This window comes from Tympanuchus pallidicinctus, unplaced genomic scaffold (assembly GCF_026119805.1).
Source record: "Tympanuchus pallidicinctus isolate F22 unplaced genomic scaffold, pur_lepc_1.0 scaffold1, whole genome shotgun sequence".
Taxonomy (NCBI): domain Eukaryota; kingdom Metazoa; phylum Chordata; class Aves; order Galliformes; family Phasianidae; genus Tympanuchus; species Tympanuchus pallidicinctus.
The window spans coordinates 72364455-72389871 of NW_026294618.1; the positions used below are offsets into that span (position 1 = coordinate 72364455).

The 25417-nt window shown below is 40.2% G+C and overlaps 2 protein-coding genes across 4 annotated transcripts in view; both read left to right on the forward strand.

Moving 5' to 3' along the window:
- Positions 1–11780, forward strand: part of ACTN2 (actinin alpha 2) — a 64055-nt gene extending 52275 nt beyond the window's left edge. For 2 of the 3 annotated variants that reach the window (XM_052673679.1, XM_052673662.1), the window contains exons 16-21: positions 1200–1334; positions 1805–1984; positions 2952–3098; positions 7978–8043; positions 8841–8999; positions 10340–11780. In XM_052673679.1, the coding sequence (XP_052529639.1) occupies positions 1200–1334; positions 1805–1984; positions 2952–3098; positions 7978–8043; positions 8841–8999; positions 10340–10498 (846 nt within the window). In that variant the 3' untranslated portion in view covers positions 10499–11780. Of the gene's footprint in view, positions 1–1199; positions 1335–1804; positions 1985–2951; positions 3099–6812; positions 6891–7977; positions 8044–8840; positions 9000–10339 lie in introns of all 3 variants that reach the window. The other variant, XM_052673670.1, reaches the window with a different exon arrangement.
- Positions 11781–20795: 9015 nt separating this feature from the next.
- The window catches only part of MTR (5-methyltetrahydrofolate-homocysteine methyltransferase), a 47095-nt gene continuing 42473 nt past the window's right edge, over positions 20796–25417 (forward strand). The window contains exon 1 of the mRNA XM_052680217.1: positions 20796–20920. Within this exon, the coding sequence (XP_052536177.1) occupies positions 20893–20920 (28 nt within the window). The 5' untranslated portion in view covers positions 20796–20892. The remainder of the gene's footprint in view (positions 20921–25417) is intronic.

A 25417-nucleotide genomic window follows, 5' to 3' on the forward strand; every position in this document is an offset into this window, starting at 1 on the left:
TGTTTCTATTGGTGTCAACAACAAAACTTTCACAGGTTTCATCTGCATCTAAATGAACTCTGTGATCAGTAGTGTTAAATAAGCTGTCTTTCTGTAATTTGTCCTGTACCTCACTCCAACTCCACTCATGCTATTCGTACTGTTGGTATTCTGTATATTCCTTTACAGTTTCCTTGTAGTATTTCTTACTATTCCACTCCTAAATTACTTGGAACTTCCTACAGTATGCTCCCCATTTGTTTGCTGGGCTCACTTCATAATGTTTCCTGCTCCCGTCACTCAGTATTACTTATGACTTCTTCTGCCTTCTTGATGAGGCAAGAAAAATGTGTTGGTGCTAGGTACAGAGATGTTTGGGCAGTGGGTAGGCCAATGGTGCTTGCCAGAACAACAGAAAATGGCTGAATTCTTTTTCTCAGTATAAGCAGTAGTTCACGTGTCTCTTCTACCCAGTTTCTGCTTTTCACAAAAGCTGTAAAAATCTAGCATCTTTGGGACCATTAATGTTTTGTCCAGTAAAACTGAAATGGGCTGTTACCTTAAAAAATTACAGGACAGGGATTAAAGAGAAACTTTATTTCCTTAGGAAGCAAGGCAGATCATTTGCTAAAGGTAAATGATTTTGTAGAATATATGAATTTACAAAATACCTAAACTTATGTGGACAAAGACGTGATCTTTGTGGGTTATAAATATCACGCAATAAGGACTAAATTCAGAATGTCCCAGGGAAGTCTAAAAGGGTAAATCAAAAAAGTATTTGCAACATATGAGACATCTTCAGGTATACGTGAGGGGTAGAGGGTGCCTCATTATCCTGTCTTAATGGCTCTGATTGAATGAAATATTTTCCACTGTTTATTCTTGGAACTGTTCCTTAGAGATCAAATTTTTTCTGTGCTTCCACAGAAAAGCAAAATATCTGCTCTAGCAGCAGTTCAAATTAAACAGTTCTCCTGAAGTTGAGTCTTGGCAGAGGTGAGAAATTGAGTCTCTCTAGTCAGGATGCCCAAGACCATGGGAGCAATTTCTTATGTTAGCACAGAGGTAAATGTAACAGTGATAGTTTTTCTGGCTTGCTCTGATGTTAATCTTCAGGTCAATAAGAAAAATTAATAACTGTAGGGCTTATTTGTTCTACTTGTTTTAGAAGTATTCAGTCATGAATGCTCACACTTAATGCTTTCTCATTGTAACAGGTGAAACAGCTGGTACCTCAGAGGGATCAATCCTTGCAGGAAGAACTAGCCCGCCAGCATGCCAATGAGCGCCTGCGTCGCCAGTTTGCTGCTCAGGCCAACGTCATTGGGCCATGGATCCAGACCAAGATGGAAGTGAGTATCAGACACTCATGCAGAAGCTGATGAATAAAGTATTTTATCATTTGTTATCTTTGTGGTATGTACAAGGCATCAGCAATGTCCGTGATAGTTTGCCAGCTGTTTAATCACAAAGAATTTAGTACCTGTTGATTCTTAGAGCTGTAACATTGTATGAGTGGCACCTTTGATGGTTAGTAGGATATGTAGCTTTGAAAAAAAATATGACTAAACAGCTATTTTGCCTCTGCTCTTTACAGAAGAATATTGGGATCACCAGCAACTCAATATTAATTCCAGAAATAAACGAGTCACGTTTTTTTTTTTTAAAAATGAGCTTTCTACAGTAAAGTTTGTCATCTCTGTATGAAGATTTTATTACTTTTGCTTCTTAGTCTGAAAATATTAAGTATTTTTGTGAATGCAAGTCAAATTAGAAAATCTGAAGCTTACATTTTGCGTGGTGGGGGGGTGTCTCTTTGTAGGAAATTGCCCGCAGCTCTATTGAAATGACAGGGCCTTTGGAGGACCAGATGAATCAGCTGAAGCAATATGAGCAAAATATCATTAACTATAAACACAACATTGATAAACTGGAAGGAGATCATCAGCTTATACAAGAAGCCTTGGTGTTTGACAACAAACACACCAACTATACTATGGAGGTAAGCATTTCCTCTGTTTTGTACTTGTTAGCTCGTTTTACTGTCTTCTTCCTTACAACTGCATTCCCTGATCCAAAGACATGGCTATGAAGGATGAGATTTGGCAGACTTTCTGATAATACTGTGAAACTTTTTTGTCACGCATGCTGATGAGAATGGCCTAATGCAAGACTGAGACATAAGATATTTTTAAGAGCCCTTCCTGGGTCTGGTAAAGGTGGAACAGGAGTTAAGTGCTTGTTAGTGGAATGTAATTGGCTTGATTTCTCCTCTGGTTCACTGCAAACACAAAGTTCAAATGAAAATACAGCTCATCATGACTTGTTTTCCTTCAGATAAGCAGTAGTACAGTAATGGATTTTTTTTTTTTTTTTTACTTTTTTTTGTTTGTTTGTTTGTTTTCTGTGACAAAGCAATGTTTCATCTTTACTAATTTGCTATGAGAATTTACAGTTTACCAGTGAAGGTCCCAGTGCTGCTGATGTGTAGGAGGACAGTTGTTATACACACTCATGGGAGATGGCTTCTCTGTTCTAAAGAATGCTTTCCATGTTTGCAAAATAACTTGTGAGATTATTTACAGAATGTTGGAAAATGTCTGAAATTGGTAATGCAGAAAACAATGTTGTTTGAATACAGCCTCTAACTAAAGTGAGATGACAGAAAGTAACAGCACTCAAGTCCAAGTCTTGTCATCCAGAATAAACTCAGGGAACACTTGCTTATAGTTTAAAAAAAAAAAAAAAGAAAAAAAAAAAAGAAAAAAAAAAAAGAAAAAAGTACCCATTTAGAAACCAGTTCCATATTTTCCTGAAGACTTTTTAATGACCTGAGTTATAATGTATAGTTAGTGGTATGGATAAGGCATCACATAAGTATTTGGAGCGGGTTTTTGCTGACTGTATTTTTCATAGTTTCAGAAAAATGTGTTTGACTATTTAATGAATCAGTCTTTTCTCTCTCACAGCATATCCGTGTTGGATGGGAGCTCCTACTTACTACCATTGCTCGAACTATCAATGAGGTTGAGACTCAGATCCTCACAAGAGATGCCAAGGGTATCACCCAGGAGCAAATGAATGATTTCAGAGCATCGTTCAATCACTTCGACAGGGTACAGTACTCCTACTTTTTCTCATCTAGCAGTATTCATTGTTCCTAAAAGCAAGCCTTTTTCCATTCCATATATAATCTTAAAAATCTGCTAGTGCAGTAACAATGGGCTATTTAAAAAATGGTTATAAAGATCAATTAACAAAATATTTACAACCTTACAACATTTACAACATTTTTACATGAGTTAGATCTACTAGCTCTGCACTCACAGGAACACCACCTTCAAAACTCAGTCCACATTTCAGATGCTGAGAAAAGATTACCATAATCCAACACTGGGCCGCTCTCTTTATTTCAGTGTAGATTCCTGTACTTATCAGATTGTGATTAACCCCTAACTTGCATTGTTATCATGAGTCAGCTCCTTCAAATTATTTCAGGATGTAGAAAATGCTGTTATTTTTTCTTTCCTACCAATATCTTGTCCAGCTTTATCCAAAATGGTTACCCATACTTGATGTGTGTTGGACACTGACAGTGATCATTTAAATATATTTTAGAATATTCTTAACTGTTCTCACGACTCTGCTTTTTTGATGAAACACACAACTATAGAAAAGGTTAGCCACAGAGGAATAGGGGATGGATTTTATGGAGAATCTTACTGTGATTCTAGTGCATAATTCCTTTTTGTATAAGCTGAGGAAGCTGAAGATACCATTACAGAAGCAGAAGTAGCTTTCTTGGGTGGAAAGAAATATATTAAATGGTTTCCCTAATGTACTGGAGCAGATGACTGAGAAATTGGAGTGATTAAAAGCAGAGTACCAGGTCTGGATAAATTACACATTAGTATTACAACCTCAGCAACCTGGGCCTGAACTGTAAGTTTAGCTGCACACCTCACCTGCCCTCATGTCAGACATAATCCAAAGGCCTTAAAAATAAGGTACACATTAAGAGAAGGATGCTTTGCATATGTTCCCCCTAGTATGCTCCTCCCTACAGAGATTAGAAATTAATCCAGGAGGACTTCTGTGCTGTCGTAGTAGAACAACTACATTCTTAAAAGGATAATGTAAGTTTAAGAAAGGAAAAAAAAAATAAGGTCTGAAACCACTTGGCCTTCAAGCTTTCTGTAAAGGACAGACAACAGAAACACTAAAAAAAGAGAAGCTTATACTTATTAAATTGCACTGTAATTTAAAGGGCAGATATGACGTGATCTGCACAGGCTAGAAAGAGACACTGAGCAAAGATGTCTGAGAGGAGCAGGCTTGTTTTTCATTTTTGTATCCTCCTTGTTCCATTGCACACTTGAAAATTTATTGTCAGTGAATTAAGAAAACCTGGAATGGTTCAGGGATACTTCATAGTGCACAAAATAATGAAGACTCTAAACTCGGAAATTGGATAGAGAGGGCAGGAATTGATTTTTTTTTTTTTTTTTGGGGGGGGGGTCTTTATCACCTCAGAGGAATGAAGCTGAACATAAGCACTAACATGAAAGTACTGACCTCTCCCTGTAAGACAAAAAAAAAAAAGCAATCATTTAGCAGTATATGTAATAACTCTGTTGCTCATAGAAGCATTTATGTATACCTGACGTTGTTTAACAAATACACTGAGAGAATTAGTCAATTAGTCTGCAGTTCATATTGACGGATAGCCAGAAAAAAATTTAAAAACTAATGCTGTCCTTGACCAGGAGGCTTTAAATACATAAGCAGAACAGAGTCATTTTATGCATGCTATAGCTCTGACTTCTATGGTGGCATTTCTCCAGTCTTAAAGTGTGTTGAGGATGTCAGCAAAATACTACTGTGCAGAGAAACTCCCTTCTCCATTGTAAAGAAGCCATATTAGTACACATAAACCTAACAGTTTTTTATAGAGTATTTCTAAAGACAACTTGCTTTAGTTATAAATTATAAATCTGAGGAAGGACGCCCTTTTTTCCTCTCCAGGAAAGCGAGCAAATAATATGTATGTGTGTTTTTTTTTAGTTGATAATAAATCATGGGGCTTATTTCTATACTTGTTAGTTCTTTGAAAGATAACTGAGTTATTTTTTTAAATGGCTTTTACATCTTGAATATTTTGCAAGTTCTTGTTTGGGGCTACATGCCCCTGACCCCTAAAGTACACTGAGAGAGGAGGCACCATGCATTGAAGAATAATAAGGGCAGAAAGAGCTTCTTTTTCCTTCAGTATATCCACCAGCACAGCTATGCTAGTACAAAAAGCCATTAAAAGTCATCTTGTTAAAGTCAGATGGTGAGTCCATCATCTCCCTCGTGGTAAGGAGGCAGCCCTCTAGGATCTTCTCTTTTCATTTGAAGACTGATGCCCCAGAAGTTATTCCTGGGGGTGTTGCTGCAAGGTAACTCCTTGCTGGAGGCTATGCCTGAAGGCACAGTCTAGGTGGAGGTGTGAATATAAATCTTTACTGATGCTGGTATATTTCTTCTCTTAATGTGTTTGCTTAGAGGAAAAAAAGAAAGTGGAACACAATGGCTAAATCCCAACAGTTTAGAAGTGTTCAAAATGGTGCATAGCTGAATAATGGTATGCAGACAAATTGGGACATTGAAATAGTTATATTATCAGTCACTGATTTTCAAGTCTTTTAAGTAGAATCCTTTTTCGGATTCAGGATATTTAGTAGATTCTAAGAAAAATTGGATAAAATGTCTGCAACTGCTTTGCATGCAGTATCCTACCAGCTGTTGATATATTCTACTATCTATTTTTGGCAAACTACAGATTTTAAGTAGGAGTCCTGCATGCAGAACAAGAGCATCCTGCCACCCTTTATTTTACTAACAGAAAAAAACAACTTCCCATTAAAAGAACCACATGATCAAGCTTATACAGGTCAATTAATATTCATGAAAATGAAGCACATGTGGAAGATGTATTACTTTCACTTAAAATCCCACTTTTTTATATAAGGCCACATATAATTCACACAGGAGAAGCAAAGGTTCTCTGGGGACTAATAACAAAACAAAGTGAGATTTCAGTGTTTTAGTTTGTATTGACAAGAAAAGATAAACGAGTCAATTATTTAAATGCTTTACAATGATAATTTCAGTACTTAATGTTGGTTTCTAAACAATGGAAAAACCATTTTCCAATGAGTAATCCATTAAAGGATTTTAGGGACCACTTAACCTAGAATTTAATAGGGACTCTTTAAAATCAGTTTTCAAAGCAAAATTTATAGATCATTAACTAACTGAAAATAAGTTGTCAGGTATAAATTTCTTTTGAATCTAGGCAATAAGTCAGTTGTTCTTTTATTTTACATATGCACATTCAGTTTCTAAGTAATATCAGATCAAGAGAGAAGTAACAGTGATTGAGTGTGGAATAAGAGTGGAACAGACTCAGTGATCTGTTTACTGCATCTCAGATACACTGTATGGCAATAAAAAATGCAAGCAGCAAACGGTAGTTCAGCAGAATAAAAACTGCCTTATAAGCAAAAGCGTTAAAAAAGTAGAAGAGGCATGATTTTAACACTGTAATTGAAATCAAGCTCCTCTTCCACTAAGGAAAAAACTAAAGCACAAAACTACAAAAGTTTCACATGTTTTAGGAAATTAATTGCAGTAAATTAACATTACGTTTCCATTAAGTTTATAAGCATATGGTTATTAATAAAAGTGTAGAATGTTCTTTACTAACCAACTAACCTGGTCTGTGATTTTTTTTTTTCCTTCTTTTCTTTTACCTTCCAAATGCATGACGTGTTATGGGATGCTAGGATGAATCTGACAATCTGCATTCTGATGAATTTAAAGCCTGCCTCATCAGTCTAGGACAGGTTGGAAATGACCTGCAGGTAGAGGAAACTGATGTTATTCTGTTTTCAGATAGGTCAATGCAATAGTTTTCTATTATGAATTTAAGCACCAATGTATACAGCACAATGCTTTGAGAAGATCCTGTGCCTGGGAAGGCAACTGAGTTAAATGAACTCTCTTTCAGCATACGTTGGAGCCACATTTCTCTGACTGCATTTCTAACATTTTCCAGGCTGCTTCTTTTAATTGATAAGAGACAGCTGTGGAGAACTTTCGGCATCCAGACTTCTGTCCATTTTCCTTTCCTCAGACTCAAAACAAGTGCTGTACTGTTCTCTCCTTATTTAGGATGATATGTTTCTTTCTTAACCACTGTATTACACTGCAAAACAGAGGAGATGTTTATTTACCTTATTACTATCATACAATTTGTAAGTCAGGAATGCTGCACGTGAGTTACTGCCTTTGAAATTAGCAATCTCCTTTTACTTTGAGTCTTTCAGTTACCTCCTCGTAAGTCTTATAAGTGTCACCCTTTAAGCCAGTATGTTCATTTCTTTGTTATAGTGCAGGTCTTGGTAGCCTGTAGTCAGAAAAAGGAAAATCTCTGTATTTATTTCTCATATATCAGCAGACAGCTTTTATCATGTACATTTCCTAGCCTTGGAGTGGAGTATTTTAGTCAATGATACATTTCAGGCTGTTTTTAACTACACTTATATTCACTACACTATCACTTGCAGGACCTTCAAAAGACATTGCATATCAGGGAGGCAGTTTGTGCATCTCCTGATTTTGACTAGTTTAGTAACAAATTTTTCTCCTTGCCTTTCTCTTTGTCTTCTCTGGTTGTGCTCTGTGTATTCCTATGTTCTCCCTGATCTCTCCCCTGACTTTTCTTAATGTTACTTCTTGTGTTCAAAATGTCTGTTTCCTGTGTGTGATATGTTAGTTACTTCTTCCTTCTCTAAAACTGATGATAATTCTGATGACCTGCTTGGGCAATGTCAATGAATACTGTTTACACTGGATCCAATTTCCCAATGGCCTAACCTCATCTCTGAAAATGACCGTGGATGCTTCAAACCTTCCCATCCATATTCCTTATGTTATTTTGGTCAATAGAGGAAGAATGGACTGATGGACCATGATGATTTCAGAGCTTGCTTGATTTCAATGGGTTATGATTTGGTATGAATTTTAAGAAACAATGGCAATTGCTTACAGTTTGTGAAATTAACCAAAGCAACACTAAAGCTTATTTAGGTTGACAGAATACTAATAATACAATTTACACTAGAGGTACTAGTTCCTTGGTTGTTTTTTTTTTCCTCCACCTTCAAATGGTTAAAAAGGAAGTTAAATGTAATACTAGACAGTACAAAATTCTTTTAATTCTCACAAACTACCTTTGGGCATTGCATTTGATTTCTTTCATTTATTTATTTTATAATTTCCCCCACTCATATCAGTTTGTTTTTTGTAGCAGAAAGATCTGAGTAAGTTGAACTGTCTGGTATTTTTTTCTTAGTTCTCAGTTCAATGAAGCTGCTTGTGGCTTCCTGGGATATTTTTTCACCTCCTTGTGCAATACCTTAATTACAATGGGAACATTACTGATTTTAGGAGGGAGATGAGAAATGAAGTGTTAAAACAAGTTTAACAATTATTAGAGTGGGAAAGAGGAGAAGTTGAAAAAGTTAATTGAAGGTAAATGCTATGTATTTGGGACAAATAATATTTTTTTCAAAAGCACCAGGGCCATTTTACAAAGGATGAGTAGTCACTTAAGATCCCAGATTTCACTAACTGTGACGTTTATGTTCTGAAGTCAGTAAGGTGCTTTAGAGTGTTTGTAGCCACTGCTCCTTATTGGTTCATGAGAGGTATGGGCTGTCAGAGATTGATATTACGGTGACCTTCCTGGTTTTTTTTGTTTTTTGGTTGTTTTTTTTTTGTGTTTTCGTTTGTTTTGGATTCTCTGAAAGGGCGAAGCTGAGTTTGCTAGAATCATGTCTCTGGTTGACCCCAATGGACAAGGAACCGTCACTTTCCAGTCCTTCATTGACTTCATGACCAGAGAAACAGCAGATACGGACACGGCTGAGCAAGTGATAGCTTCCTTCAGAATCCTGGCTTCAGATAAGGTCAGTCATCTAGCTGCTGACTGTAAGAACTCAGTAGCTCTTCCTTTCAGCCTTTACTTGCAGAAAGCCTTGTACGAGGCTTTTAGTAATAGTAGAGCTTTGTTTTCAACTTGTAATAGTTCAGAGAAAGCAATTACCTTTCTTCTTCTTTGGTACCAACTCTCTTAGATGAAACGTGTACTGAATTCAAGGATTGATCTGTATCCCCTCACATCACAAAGAGCTGACAAAATCAGACTTCTTAGACAATACTTAAACAATTTTGGTATAACTGATATATTGCACAACGAGCCTATTTCCCTACAGCAGCCTTAATTAGAAGGGAACTCATTCTGCGTTACACGACGTTGTCTGGGTGTTTCAGTGTAGTTTGGCCCTGGAACATAGCCTGAGTCAATTGCACAAGACTTCACCTAATTGTGAGCCAGATTGTGACCTGACAGAGTCAGCAGGGTGATGCAATGTGGCATCCTCCCATCCTATGAGGAGGAGAATGCTTCCATTAGGGTACATGGAGGAGGATCCTGAATATAGCATGCTTTCCTCTTGACAGCTAGACCTGCAGCTGAGTGGCAGCACAGTAGCCTCTGGAGGACAGAGGGCTCCTGCTGCCAGAGAACCTATCCTGTGCTATTGAGAAATGAGAGATCAGAGAAGTACACATCTATTTGCCCAGGCTCATTCTACTGATTTTCTCATTCTAGCAGTTTCTGCTGATTCTGTGACCTCAGTTATGGACCACATTCTAAATTCAGGACATATTCTCAGCATGTTTACTGTGGAACATGTTTCGATTTCCAGATGTGTTCTCAATAAGAATTCATATGGAGGATGAATGCTGATGTCTCAGAAAAATACAGTTTTCATTATGTTGTTATTTTAAACAATGCTGATTCTGCTATCAGTTGATATGAGTGCATCCTTCATATCATAAATGCAAATCATTAAGAGCAATAGTGCATTTTTCATAATGAATGCATTAGGCTGTTGAAACTAACAGGGTCTAACTGAAAATATGTTGGTCCTATCACTGCAGAAGCAGCAGTGAGGCACTCTAGGAATGAGCTCCTGCATTAGTAGCAGGCTATCCATGGCTGCATGGTACTCACTGGCTAACACACACAGTTGCACACATTCCAGCCTGAGACTGGATTTTGACCTAATCGGTTTGTTGGTAGGATTGTCTCCTTCAACTCATCATTAAAGGTAGAGTTGACCAAGAAAAACACATGGTTTCAGGAAAGTAGGCAGAACATCTGAGCTTATTAGTCACATAATAAATATATTTTATGTCTCTGAAGAATACATACTAAATTTGTCCATCATTTCCCCCTTCACAGCCTTATATCCTGGCAGATGAGTTGCGTCGAGAGCTGCCTCCTGAGCAGGCTCAGTACTGCATCAAGAGAATGCCACAGTACACGGGCCCAGGTTCTGTTCCTGGAGCTCTGGATTACACCTCTTTTTCATCAGCACTGTATGGAGAGAGCGATCTCTAATTCTATAATTGGCTATATTCACAGTAGACACAACAAATACCACACCTGATTGCCCAGATTGCTTCTCAAAAGGTTTGACAAGCTGATTAAAAAAAGGAGTTTTATAATGCAGTAGGTACCTTCATTGTAAAGTTCTATTACTAAAGTAACTAGTGTATGTTAATGTGTGCAGCACGCTAGATTTCTGCAATGTTGGTTTTAGGTTGTCTGTCCTATACAATGCCAGAAAATATTTAAAGAAAAAGAAAAAAAAAATAATGCAAGTTATTAACTTTGGAAATATCTATTATGAAAATAAAATGCAAGTCCTAAGAACATTGAAACTACTGATTGTTAAGATTCACAAAATATTTATCCATTTTTCAGAATGTTTCAATGCCACATATGCTTCTTTTAACAATGTTCATAAAACTATGTTAAAATCACGCATTTTACTTTCATGAAGCAATGTTATTTTCCTCTCATGTTTTCTGATTTTACATGCTTCTGCTGGTGAAATTTAGTAAAATGGTAAAATGAAGTTTTTCAGGAGAGAAATATATCAAACAAGTAACTACTTAGTTACTGAAACAATTAAGAATGCTATGTTTTTGTCTCCTAAAGACAGTTTTATATTCTCACAAATAATTGTAAAATAGGTTAAAAAAAAAAAAAAAAAAGGCCTGAAAAGCTGATTAAAATTGCAGGTTTAGAGTTATGTAAGCAGTGCTTTTCTCTTAAGCCTTTAACTTTTACAAGCTGAGAGATTATACTTTTATAATCAGAAATAATAGGGAACCTAATTTTATGTAAGTTGTTTTGTTTTGAAACCCTCATTCTTGTCTGTGTTGGACAGTCTTTGTTTCTTGGTATAAGAAAGCCAGTCCCATGCTGTGTTAGTGGGCAACATTCATCTCCATTCTGCATAATGCAAAATCCCATCTTAGCAAATGTATTGTGGTTGTCTTATAGCTTTAACTGTTCATTGCTCAACTTACAGTTTGTCTTGATTTCTACTGGTTCACAGGCAGTTCAGTCTGTATTATTGTCTTGACTTCTGCTGGTTCACAGGCAGTTCAGTCTGTATTATGTTCCTGTGCACTAGTAATTCTACTGTTTTTTTCCATCTTGAGAAATTATTAAAAAAAAAGCAGTAACTTTTTTACTTGAATCCTACTGTCACTGAGGAAATGCAATGTAATCTAACGAAAAACCATTTATAAATGGTGAAATGAATTGTGCAGCCCAGTGCTATTAAAGCAATGATGTGCCTATTAAATAAAGTCTGCTTTTCAAAACCTTATGAGACTTCTGTCATTGGAATCATCTAGTATTTTCCCCTAAGGACTTGATATACATCTGAAAAATTAAAAGAAGTTTGTCTGTGAAAGTAAGAGTTCAAAAAAAAAGCTATGCGTTTCTTTACACTGCTGAAGATACATCTGAGGCCCCATGAGGTGACATGGATCTAAGAATGAATGGGGTAGTGTTACCACTGAAGATGTTGGCATTAACACTTCTGTGCATCTCTTTTTCCTCATGCATAAAAAAGCCATTGGTAAGTACCCAACAGTGCTTTAGTTGGGCCTTGCTTTGATATCTTTGAGTGGGAAGCATTAAAAATAATCACTCTCTGTATTATTTCACTCCTAAAATAAGCATTCTGCAGGTAAGGTGCCTGTGATGTGAGCAATTTTAAACTAATCCCAGAGGAAGACAATGACCAAGTCACTCTTCCTTTACCACCTTGTGTGGAGAGGCCAGCAGATGGCTTCAGAGGGAAAATCAAGGCTACAATCAGTCACATCTCCACCAATGCAAGTGCAGCGCTGCATGCTGCCAGAAGCTACCACCTCCACTGCTGCTACTGACATGGTGCAGCATTGTTCTCTTCTTGTGATGACAGTGCCCGTACAAGCAAAGTTTGGAAAGCTTCACTTTAGAGCAATGACATTTCCAGCCAAATGGCTTTTGAGTAGGCCAAGTCCTATAAAAAAAATAAATGTCTATCTCTAATTGTCACAGTTTAATGCAATTAGTGGGACAGTGCATACTGATGCCAAAGATTTATTCTGTCCTCCTCCTGTTGCAGTGTGTCTGAGAGCTTTTTATTTTCTCTCACTAGGATCTACCATTCCCATAAATGCTCCTGCATGCTATTGAATATGTTTAAAAAAAACAGGAAAAAAAGTTTGCTTTTTTTTTCTTTCATCTTTTGCAAACTGATCCTTGAGGCTTTTGTTTTCAATTATTATCTCTTTATCTTTAACCTGCCAGAATTTCTAATTTCATTTTCCTCAGGCAATTCAAGACAGAGGAAATCCTTCCTTCTGTGAATTGAAACAAACAAACAAACAAACAAACAAAAAAAACCAGCAGCAAAAACCAAGTTGAGTTTTAATGAAGAGTTTTAATAAACTCTTTAGTAATCTTGATTATCTAGCTGAAAACCAGTAGTGTCTGGTGGATGCCTGAGTGACTGTGATGAATAGATATGGCAGACATAATGCTGTCAGACATTAAATTGCTGAGATACTACCCACCTGCATTTCTGATCCACTCAGCCTTAAGAAGACTGTGAACTCTCCAAATTCAATATTTGGAGTACAAATATTTCCGAGTAAATAATTGGAGTAAATATTTTTCAGGAAAAAAAAAAAACCTAAAAGCATTCATTTATGACTGACCCCATTTGACCATCCTTCACTTCTCTTTTCTGGGAACTCGGGCTGATTTTTCATTAAGATATTGCTTCTTCAAGCCAGGCCAAGGGCACAGGTTGCCCAGTTGTCCTTATTTGCACTGAACAGTTGATAAGAACAGCTATAGCAGAACAAATAGTCTGTCAAAGTCCTTTTGGAATAGCTTCTTGTCTCAACGCCTAGCTGAGAGTAGTTACCCCTTTTGATGATGGTGGCATTTAACTTAAGTGTTGCTCCACAGACAGAATTTGCTTTGGCAGAGGCTGATCATCTGCCTTTTCTGAAGAGGCACAGCTCTTCATGCAACTTTCCTGTTTCTTCATAGATTACTCCTTTCTTTCTCAGACACCAGCTCCTTTCTAAGATGGTCTTTTCCCACTTCTAACAGCTGTCCTTTAGAGTTTATATTTTCCTGACTGAGGATGCTGACTTAAATCCAGTTTAGTGATCTCAAGGTTCCCTTGAATCTGATTTTGATGGGGGGCACTTTATTTCTACTTGATCAGAAATAAGTTATTCTTGTTTTATACAGAGGCAATAAACGAAGTATTGTTCCCTTTGGTCTTACATAGTATCCTTAGACTAGCCTGCTGTGCTTGGAGCACTCTCTAAATTAGATCCCTTGATGGGCAGAACTGGTAGCATGCCGCTGTACATGGAAAGGCATTAGTGCACTGTGTGCAAAATGAAGGTATAACCAGAGACTACCAGCACTCTGGCAGTGAAATCCAGTGCTTGTGGGTAGTTCAACTCTTTGCAGCAAAGAGGGGAGAGGAGAATGGAGCCTGATTAACACTATCTGCCAGCTCTACCCTCCTCTTACCCTCCAGATGGCTTTACCCTGATCTATTTGCTTTCATGCATGTAGAAGTACAAATTAAAGAGGCAAGAAGGGGAGGGAAATACAGGATATTTTTATGTGCTTAGAGAGACTGTGGGCAGTCTCAAATCTGCTTTCTCTTATAGTCCTCTGAAGACACTTAGGAGCTCAGATCATCAGCAAAGACTTATTATGTGTGGTACTGTACAGTGTGCTAAGACAATCTAAAGAACAGATGGGACACAGCAATTCTCGTTGATATTTCTGAGGAATTGTCAGATCTTACACTGCTTAATACATTGCAAACTGTACAAGTGTAAAAGCCCATAAATAAACTTTTTAGTTTTATGGGACAAAAGGAGATGCCAAAAAACAAAAACCACCCAGCACAAGTCAAAGGGAAATATTGTACATCATAGGCTACAGAAGAAGCTATTTACATTGACATTGAAAACTAAGCAGAAAATATGACCTGACTGTTGTAAGTAATCATAAGCTGTAAATATTAAGCCTTTAGAGTGACAAAGTACACTCACTTGGCAGTTCCCTGACACCTGTTTTAACATATGAGTAAATTCATATTAGATCAAATAACAAAAGAAGGACTTGTGCTAGAGCAAGAGTCTCTATCAGTGTCTCCTGTTCATGCTGTGGTTACTGCCTACAGATGCAAGAGGCTTCCTTACAATGCTGGGTGAGATTTAGAATCAACACCACCTGTATTTCTTCATATCTCAAGATCTGGAAGATTTTCAGCATTCTGCTCTCCTCTCTATTCTCCTACCTGGAATGAATTGAATGCATTAGATGAGAAGGGATAGCAATGCCTCAAACTACTTTGGAGAAAAAGGATATTGTGGCCTCTTCTAAGAAAGGGTAAAGCAAATGTCACTGCTATGACTGTGATCATATGCAGTTTTCACAGAGGGATAAAATGATTAAATCTAGCAAGTTAGACTTTAAACCAAACTGATGAATTGTGCAGTTTCAAAGTCCTTTAAAGGAAAGAGGATTGTCTATAAACACGCTTTTCTAACAGTTAATAACATGCAGGACTGTTTTTCTGTGCAAGTCTGACAAAGCTAAATAGGACATTGGTCTTTCAAGGTGTTTTACACACAAGAATTCCCTCTGCCCTTTCAGAAAATCTCTAAAGGTTTGATGTTCAATGAGAGAAAACTACATTAATAGAGGTTGTGCCCTCACTGGAATGGAGCCTTGGCTGAGAGTTGGGAGTAGTTCTTGAAGCTCCCTAAAGCTAATCATGTTGTACAGCCTTCAGGTATCCATTTTTTCTTGTCTGTTATACTCTGTCTTCCCTATCAGTGCAGAATACACACAGTTGCAGTACGTACCTTTGTCTGCACTTCTCGTGTTTTCCTTTTTTATTACATGGCCAGACCTCCCTACAGTACTCCTCTCTTTTCATGGATCTCAAGCTGTGTTGAATACAAACTGATGTACTTGGCAGATTGTGTGCAGTGCCATTTCTAGTGCGCTCATGCTCCTACTGCCTAGGCCTTGTACTTTGACAGCTCCCTCAACTGCTTGTGTCTGCACTTCTGAGTGAGTCTGTTTATGGTTAAGGCCCTAAATACACCAGTAGTCTTCAACTGCCCTGAGAATCCTCACTCCTTGCTTGTGCTATGTTGTGCATATGCTGTCTTGTATAGTCTGTGAGACTTGGCCTTGGTCCCATCCCATGACTACAGATTGTCTGTGTAGCATGCACTGGAGCATTGGCTGAACCTCCTAGGATCATTGGAATTGCTATTTTTGCTTGTCTACTGCAGAACTGTGTCCTTGCCTGTGAAGTCACTGCTCCTGCTTGCCTTCTGCTCCACAACAAAACACCTCTGACCTCAATGTTCACCAGCTTTTCTTGGGGCACATGTCCAGTTGTGTGTGTCCTGAAATACACACTGGCCCTATTCCTCATTTTTTATGCTATCTTGGGGTAGCTGGTAAGCCTGCTTCTTCCTCTCTCTTTTATTGACTTGATGTAGATGCCTAAAGACTGCTACGAAATGTTATGATCATATGAAACCTGTAGCAAACTAAAAGCAGTCAACACAGCCTTGTGCAGCAGTATAGATAAGCTGTAAAACTACACTCCCGTATGAATTCCTACTCCTCTTTGTGCTTGCATTTCAGCAATTTTAGGCATTTATGCACTTTTTGATCAACTTAGATTCCGTAATGAATTGTAAAAAATGAATTCAGTTCACTTTAATATGCTAAGTGTTGGAGACTTTGAGTTCTTCTTAAAACAGTGATGTACAAAATGTGTTCTGTGGTAACTAGTTGATATTCCTCTAAAATGCATAGGCTTAATAGGCTTTAATAGGTTTAACTGAAGTTTGCACAGAACTGATCTTGCAGCCATCAGCTTTCTTTTGGCTACTGGTAATATTTGGATACTGCAATAGAAAATGTTAATTTGACGTAAACACAGGAAGTCACTTGTATTTTGGCCATTAAGATCACTCTGTAAGTGATGGGGTGTAGAAAATTAATTATTGAATGGAAATTGAATGCTTCACTTGGATATAATCCTGTGAAGCGTGACTGTTCTTTGTTGACAAGAAAAATCCCACTATTCTTTATTTATGTGAATAGCCCATTGGGTCTGTTGGCTGTAGGAACAGAGGCAGGTAAATACAAGAATAAAATCCATTGTTCAGTAATGAATACTACAGAGGTATTTAAAACACACAGTCAAATGCTAAAAGAGCATCCTAATGGTCAGTGTTTGGTCCTACCTACACAAGTGTGCAATGTGAAAACATGGGTGTCTAAGTAGAAAAACTGCTGAACCAGATCTCAAAATACAAAGACTGCTTTGCTTGAAACACTCCCTGTTTTCAAAAAAACCAGTAAGTTTAGCTGTGTGCAGAAGGCGGGGAAAGAAGTAGCTTGAAAACACCTCCAAATATAGTTGAAATGCCAAAATGTGATCTGACTTGAACATTTATTTAGATAAAGATATCTATTTTGATTCAGAGTTAAATCCTGTTGCAGTGTTAGCTGCACTGAAGTATTCCTACCACCTTCAGAAACCACGGTGCTCAGCATGACAACAGATGTTTGCATGCGTGATAGTGTGTGCAACAGATGTTTAAATAGGGCTAACTTGGCAGCATTACATTTGGTTCTGTTGTTAGTCTCAAGCTGACGTTGGAAGCAATTTTTGTGAAACTGCATAAAGACAGCTTTGCATCACAACTCTTCGTAATCATAATATAACGATGTTTTCCCCATGTGAAACAGAAAACGTCATTAGTCTACAGTCTATCCAAAGGAGTTGCTCCCACCTTCTTTTGACAATAGTACACTACCTTTATTTTTGGAGACACACTCCTCCTTTTTCTTTATTTATATGCTGACAGTTCAACCCAATAAATCAGATAAACTAGAGCTCTGGTGCAGAACTGACAAGGTATTTGAGAACTTCAGCACTTCTACAAAAGGAATATTTAGTGTCACATTTAATTTTGCTACCTTTAAGTTTGTTAAAATGAGGTCCAGAATACTTAACAGCCATTGCATTTGTTAGGTTGTGTATGGGGAACAAGCAGCTTCCAAGACCACTATATAGGTTACCTCTAAATACTAAATAAATTCCAAGAACGATGCCAAATTAAAGTTTAATTTGCCCACCCATAATGCTCCTAACTCACCATCCCAAAGGGTGTGCTGGAGTAGGATGCAAGATTTTCCCAGATAATGGCATCTTTATATTCTACTATCCTTTGCCCCATTGCTCTGGCAATTCTAAGCTGCATCTGGTGTTACTTTAAATATCAAACAGGGAAAAGTGCTTAGACAGTTTAAATTAGCAAAATGATAACAGCACTCCAAAAGACAAAGGAAAAACACTTTCAAGTGTAAGGGCATTCTCATTGCAAGTTCTTGAAGGTTTCCTGCAAACAAACCCTACAGCAGTATAAGGACAGTGACACTCATACGATTCTTAGCACTGCTGAGTATGGTAATCACTGAAAATAAGTCAAGATTAAGGACTCAGAATCTTCCAATAAGCACCACAAATCATATTAAAGGTAATGTTTCTTCTAACTGCTCCCTTGTTGGATGGTCTGGTTTGATAATCACTGCCCTCAGCCAGTCAGTGCTCTTCTGCTGAGTCTCTGCAGAGTATCTTGCGTTGGTTGCACTCACTCAGTTGTCCATAAAGCACACAGATTAAGCAGAAACTGAGAGTGAGGTGCTGCTGCCTTCTCTTCCTGCTACTGTCCTTTACTAGCTCTGGAGACTGTACAGCTGCAGACGAATCGGATTGGAGAACTGTTCTCACTGAAAATTGACGTTTAAGGAAGTGCCCTTTGAAGGCTAGAACCTGCACGGAGACAGGCATGAGAACACGAGAATGGAGCAGGGTAGAATTTAGGACTGTCTATTTGCAGTGGTGCATTGTCAAACTGGCTCAAACTGGTTGTGAGACTGCGGAGTAAACAGGACTATGCAAAATGATCCTTGTCAGGAGCACCTTCAAACTTCCAGCTTTTCTTTTTTTTTGCTTTTTTTTTTTTCCTACTGACCTACTTTGCAGCAGTTACACAAACAACTGCATCAGAGCACGCATGGACGTGCTGATCTGTGGTGCAAAGATCTGCCGCCACAAAGCAACTGTGGAGACTGAGCTTGTTAGCCTGAACTGCTGTCAGAGAAAAATCCCATAGTGTTGCATGGCATGACAAAAAAGCTGGTAATTGTAGAAAGTCAAACAAGGCAATACACTCCCCTGAAATCACCTGATTGAATGGTGCTTAAAGTGTTGCTTATCTCCAATAATGTGTGAAAATTCTGTGTGAAAGTGGTAAAATTAACCAGTCTATAGAAGTAACTGATTTTTGTACATTATTCCACCTCCCGTGTTACACTTTTAAAATAATGATTTTCCAGACAATCAGCAATTTACACTGGAATTTCAGGGCACAATTTTGCAGTGAGAGTTTGGGCTGATCACTGGACTGGTTTGCCCAGAGGTCAGATCCGCTCTGTTGCAAACGTCATCATTCAAAACCAGAGCATGGTCTCTACAATGCAAGTTCAACTATGCCCAGTTGATTTTTAGGCTTGACTGTATTTCTTATGAAGCTGAATTAGACATATATTATTTAATCCTAAAGCTACATTTCTACATGTACTTGCATCACCATTGACTGAAGTGAGAGTTGATTTAAGTTTCTAGATCACATTAAATTCAAAGGGTTTGTAACCAACTGGTTTTATGTCTTAAAAATTTACTCTCAGAATTTGAGTGTAAATATTTAGCCTGTAGGATTAAACCAACCAACCATGTAGGTTATCCATGAGCCAGCAGTGTGCCCTTGTGGCTGAGAAGGCCAACGGTATCCTGGACTGCATTTGGAAGAGTGCTGCCGGTAGGCTGAGGGGAGGTTATCCTCCCCCTCTACTCTGCCCTGGTGAGGCCACATCTGGAGCAGTGCCTCCAGTTCTGGGCGCTACAGTATAAGAAAGACATGGAGTTCCTACAGCAAGTACAGTGAAGGGCTGCAAAGATGACCAAGGGTCTGGAATGTCTCTCCTGTGAGGAAAGGATGAGAGAGCTGGGCATGCTTAACTTGCAGGAGAAAACTGAGAGGGATATTTTTAATATGTACAAGTTACTTAAGGGAGAGTATCAACAGGATGGGGCCAGGCTGTGAGGGTGCCTGAGCACTGGAGCACGCTGCTCAGAGATGCTGTGGAGTCTCCTCTGGAGATGTTCAAAACCCATCTGGATGTGATCCTGGGCAATGTGCTCTAGGTGACCGGACCTGAAGCAGGAGGTGGACTAGATGACCCCAAATGGCTCCCACAACCTCAACCACTCAGAATTCTTCCCAACTATCACACACAACTAAAGCTCAGACACCTACAGGAAGGAAGCAAATTCTGTTCTGTGCTGTTACACAGAATCTGTGGCCTCTATATCTTCATGGACAGTACAGATTTTTCTGTTTGCTGAAGCTACTGAACCGAGGAAAGCAGGACAGGCTGCTCAGCAGTCTATTTTACATCCTTCCATTTTCTTTTCTTGTTTTGAAGATGGAGCTGGTTAAAATGCCAATGCTGTTCATAGTTACTACCGGCATCTGAGCTACTGACATTTGTTCTGAGTGCAGCGGTTATTCCCTTCAGTTATTCCAGCTTTTGGCAAACTTGAGCAGTGGTTCTCCTCAGTGTGACTTTTGAGAGGCTGATCTGCAGCAAGAACAGACCTGCTTCTTTCCTTCACAATGTGAGTCTTCAGATAACAGGCTGAAGGCTGTACTGACAGAGCAGAAAAAAAGTGGAACTCTTAAGATAAAATTAAACACGCTTTATTTGCTTTGTTCACCTGTAAAGCAAACAGTGCCTTAAGTTGCTCATTTCCTACAAATCGGTGACACCAACACGCAGGACAAAGACATCTCGTCACGCGGCATGGGTTTGCTTCCTTCCTCAGCGCTGCGGAGGTCGCTAGGGGCGATACAAGCGTTCTCGCCATGTTCCAGAGGTGCTTTTCCCAGCTTTCCCCAGCAGGGGGCAGGCCTTATCGTCGGCACGTAACGCTACGAGGACAGCCGGACGGGAGGGGGGGACGTTTTCCCCATCCAGCCCCGAGCAGAGCCGCAGAGTGGAAGCAAGCCAATCCCTCAGCCTGGCTTTTAGCCCGTTTGCTGCAACAGCGGCGGCCGTTGCCTCATTCCCGTGGCAGACCTCCGCCTGACCCCTGAAAAGCGAGAGACTGCGGGCGCGCGAAGCGGCTAACGGCCGCGCTAACGGCTGCAGCGGCCGCCCCACTCGGGGCGGGGCTCGCGCGTCAGGGGGTGGCGCGGCGGCCCCGCGGCTCGTGCTCGCCCGACGGGCTGCGTCGTGCCGGCAGCATGGCGCGCGTAGGCGCGGACCCGCCGGGTAACGGGCGCGTGCGCTGTGCGGGGCGGGGAGCGGCGACGGCGGTGGGCCGCGGGGGGCCGGGTTGCGGAGCCGGGCACGTGCAGCTGCTTCGCCCGCCAGGGGGCGCGGCGGCAGCCTGGGGGCCGCCTCTGGCGTACTCGTGCCGCTCCGAGCGGGCCGGGTGCGTGCGGCTGCTCTGAGCGCTCCGCCCGGCCGCGAGCGGAGCGGGGATGGAGCTGGTGAGGGCGCTCGTTCCGGAAAGCTGTCGGTCGCTTCCGTGCGTGCCGGTGTCTCGGAGGGGCTGCGCCCAGACCTGCCCCGTGCCGCCGGATGGAGTTCGGTCGGGAACAAAATAAAAATGATGGAAAACAGCCCGCCTTCTGAGGCTGCCGCTTTGTAGCGAAGCCTGGGCGTGCTCGCAGCTGTTCCTTGGTTCTAAGCCACAAGTCGCATTTCCTGGGTTAAGGAAGATATTAAAAGCGGAGGGGAAGTAAAATCAGCCCCTTTGGGCGTTGGAGCATTTTGAAATGGGCAGTTCTGCCTGGCACCGCTTTCTGCTCTGTGCAGGGATGCCGGGCTCTCTCCCTTATAATCCTTCTCAGGGAATCGGCTGTGCAGCCCCTGCCGTGCTCTGGGTGGTGCTGAGCAGGCCTGCCGCCCTTCTACTCGCCGGCTGCCCGGGTTCCTCTGTCTGCTTACAGCTTTGCCACGTGCTGGGTGCTGTCACAGCATCGCTGTCCTGCCGCTGCAGAACCTACGCGTGGCTGAAACGGGAAATGGGAAGGGGTTTTTCAGCAGCCGTGAGCTGAGTCCAGCTGTGTATCCAAGAGCAAGTGCTGGGTCGTGTGCTTTGGTAGCAACAATCCCAGGCAATGCTACAGGCTTGGGGCAGAGTGGCTGGAAGGCTGCATGGAGGAAAAGGATCCGGGGCTGTTGCTTTACACTCAGCTGAACGTGAGCCAGCAGTACGCCCAGGTGGTCGAGAAAGCCCAGGGCATCCTGGTTTGTATCAGAAATAATGCATCCAGAAGCAGCAGGGAGGTGACCGTCCCACCTGCATGCAGCTCTGGTGAGGCCACATCTTGCACGTTGTATTCAGTTTTGGGCCCCTCGCAACAAGAAAGACATTGATGCCCCGAGTGTATCCAGAGAAGGGCATCAGAGCTGGTGAAGGATCTGGAGCACAAGTCTTATGAGGAGCTTAGGAAGCTGGGATTGTTTAGTCTGGAGGAGGCACAGGTGAGACCTGATTGCTCCCTACAACTGCATGAAAGGAGGCTGTGTGACAGCAACAGGACAAGAGGTAATGGTCTCAAGTTGTGCTAAGGGAAGTTCAGATATTGGATATTGGGAAACGTTTCTTCTTAGAAAGGGTGGTGAGAAAATGAAATGGTCTGCCCAGGGCAGTGGTGGAGTCACCATCCCTGGAGGTGTTCAGGAAACGTGGAGGTGTGGCACTGAGGGATGTGGTTAGTGGCCGTGGTGGAGGTGGGCTGACAGTCAAACTGAGTGGTCTCAGAGGTCTTTTCCAACCCTAATGGTTCTATAGTTTGGTGATTTTGTAATGTTTGAGAACAATGGCTGTTGGAGGAAAGTCCTGTTTCAGATGAAAACAAAAGCTGCCTGTGGGAATATTTGTGGATCCACACTGCACAGTCATAAAGCAGTAGTTGATGATGAGTATATTTGGCAGTGCAGCAAAGGATGCGTGTTCTCCCTGTCTCTTCAGCAGCAGGGCATGCCATGCAGTGAGACCCTGCTTGGGTAGGAGGGGTAACAAATAGGTTAACAATAGGTTACTGCTGAGAACCTGTCTGCTGACTCTTGCTATGGTTCGTGAAACTCAGTGCTGCCACAGGGCATCCAGCTGAGGAAGATTTAATTAATCAAACAGCGAGTGATTACAAAATTGTCATCAGTTGTTTTTGGCAGGCTAATAGCAGGAGCCGTCTTTCTAGCTGCTGTTGTCTATGGTTGGTGTTCTTCTGCATGCTTTTTAATATACTTGTTTGAATGGTGGAGAAAGCTTGCTGAGACCTTTGTCAATGTTAGTTCGTTGAATTAAAATAAACAATTTGCAGCTGCTCTGCTGATTAGGGCAGAACCTGGTCAAACTAGTGAATGGTGTTTTAAGTGTCTAAATCTCCTTGTAATTCCTTAATTCATGTTGTTTCATGATGAAGTGATGAAATGTCTACTTTCACAACTTGGTTGGGTATTTAAAACATTGGAAGCAAATTGTAATCCTTTATTTCTTCCCAGGGACTTGTTGCCAAATGGCTTTATGCTAATAGATTTATAACATAAGTGCATAAATAATAAAAAGTACCTTTTGAAAATCGTAGCAGCAAAAAAAAAAAAAAGAAGTGTTTTTAGGCAAATTGAAGGAATGTCTTGTTTCATCCCTGGGGCTGTTGAGCTGCTGCATTTGGAAATGTTAGGTTACAAATGGGCAAAGCTTATATCTTTTAGTCACAGAACAACTGTAAAAGTAGACAGCTGTACTGGGGAGACATCTCAAGTGTTGGGCAAAATTACTTGGTAACGTTTAGAAGTGATAAAAGTTGCTTTAGCTGGTTTCATTTTCTTTCCAGACTAGCGACTCCCTTGTTCATATGACACATCTGAATAAAGAGGGAACCAATTTTCTAAGGCTCCCCAGTGATCTTCATAAAATGCTTTTTTTCCCCCCCAACTTCTGGCCGAGCAATTTGAGGTAGGAATAGGGCTTGTAAATAAAAGAAAGTAATAAAAAGGAAACAGCAAGAACAGACTGATTTCCTTTGCTTAGGAATATCTCCAAGCATTTTTTTCATTTATTCTTTAGCCGGCTCTTGCACCCTGACTCTTTTTGAGAGGGGAATTATGAGAGTTGAATGTTGAATGAGGAGGATGGTTCTTGGTTTAGTAGAGCTGATTGCCAGCCTCACTTTTCTCCCAGGGATAGAGTTCAGCACTTTCTAGCATTTTTATGAATTGATCCTGCCTGATTTCTGGGCTGTCCTTGGATTTGTCAGTAGAGTTTATTTCTGACTTGAAAATTGCATTGTCTGTGTGCCAGAGCATGTCTCAGAGCAGTGTGGGTTTCCTAATGGATGAAGGGTTGACCCTTAGCAAGGATAGGTTAAATGGATTTTAAAGAACTTGAAGTTGTGCCATGCATTTGTAGCACGAAATCTGTCTGGCAGTGGCAGCCACCATCGTGATTCCCACTCTGTTTTCTGCAGCCTCTTTAAGATACTCCTGAAGAGGTACAGGTTTTACAAGCTTCTCAGAGTAAGGCTCTTTTCAGCCTTGGGAGCAGAGATTAAGCAGAAAACTGCTGCTATGGGTAGAAAACAGGACACTAAAGTGGTGTATCTTCAGCCAAGCAAGCTGTAGAGAGAGCAAAGCGGGCTGCATGAGATGCAGGGTCCAAAACCAAAGAGATGGCTGAATGTCTGTGTGCTTCCCAGTGTGTGAGAGAGAAGCAAAGGGTACGAGGGGCAAAGGCCTATGGCATGGAGGAGGGGGAGACTGCAATGGCATGGCACAGCTGGTGAGGCTGTAGTGGTCTCCATGTTGTATCACTGACCTTGGGACCACTTTAAAGTGAAAGCAAGCTCTCACGTGTGTCTCATTGGGTTGCAGCTCTCTTGATGTGAAAGAGTTACATTTCATATAAGTCTGCAGTGCAGGCATGCTTTCTGATATGCGGTATTTGGGTCTTTTTTTTGAAAGCCTTTAGGTTGAAGATTGACTTTATTTTCATGAATAATTTGATAGTTTAATATGAATAGGTTTAAGCTTTTGTATAGGAAGCTGCTAAGCCTGCCTGTTTGGTGTTCAAAATTTCTACTTGAGGGTGAGGAGTTTTTTCCTTTTGGTACTTTTATCTTCCCTTCAGTTGCTTCATACTTGTTATAACAAGTATGTTCACTTGAAAATTTTATTCAGCTTCTCTTTTTGGGAGAGCTCATTTAGAGCAGGTCTTCCTTGGTTTTTGTATAAATATAACCTTGTAATACTTGACCCTGGGCCTCATCTTCTCTGTAGCATTATTTATTTTGAGTAATACTGGTGTCAAAACAGAAGTTGCACTACAAGAATTCAGAAGGAAAGATTCAAAGTAATTAGTAGGTACAATGATTATTAAGTACTCCCACCTGTGAGTTGTGATGAGATATAAGGACATATTTGTGTTTCAGAAATGATGTTTTTTGCAAGTGTTTTGATGATAATGTAACATGTTATCAAAAAAATGCAAAACAGGTGTTTGCTCAGAGTAAGCAAACACAAGCTGAATGAAAGAGGATGAACAATTGTGCTTCACTCATCAACATGCTTGTAGAAAAATAGGAGGAGTCTAAGAGCAGGAGTTGGATTACTTGATTTTGTGTTATCGTGGGCAAGATATAGTTTTTTATTGTGGTTTTATTTATGGTTTTGAATTTCTGTATTATATTTGGGCTGGGCTTTCATTTAGATCATAAAGCATTAGAACACTGTATCTTCATCTCTAATAATTATTCTGAA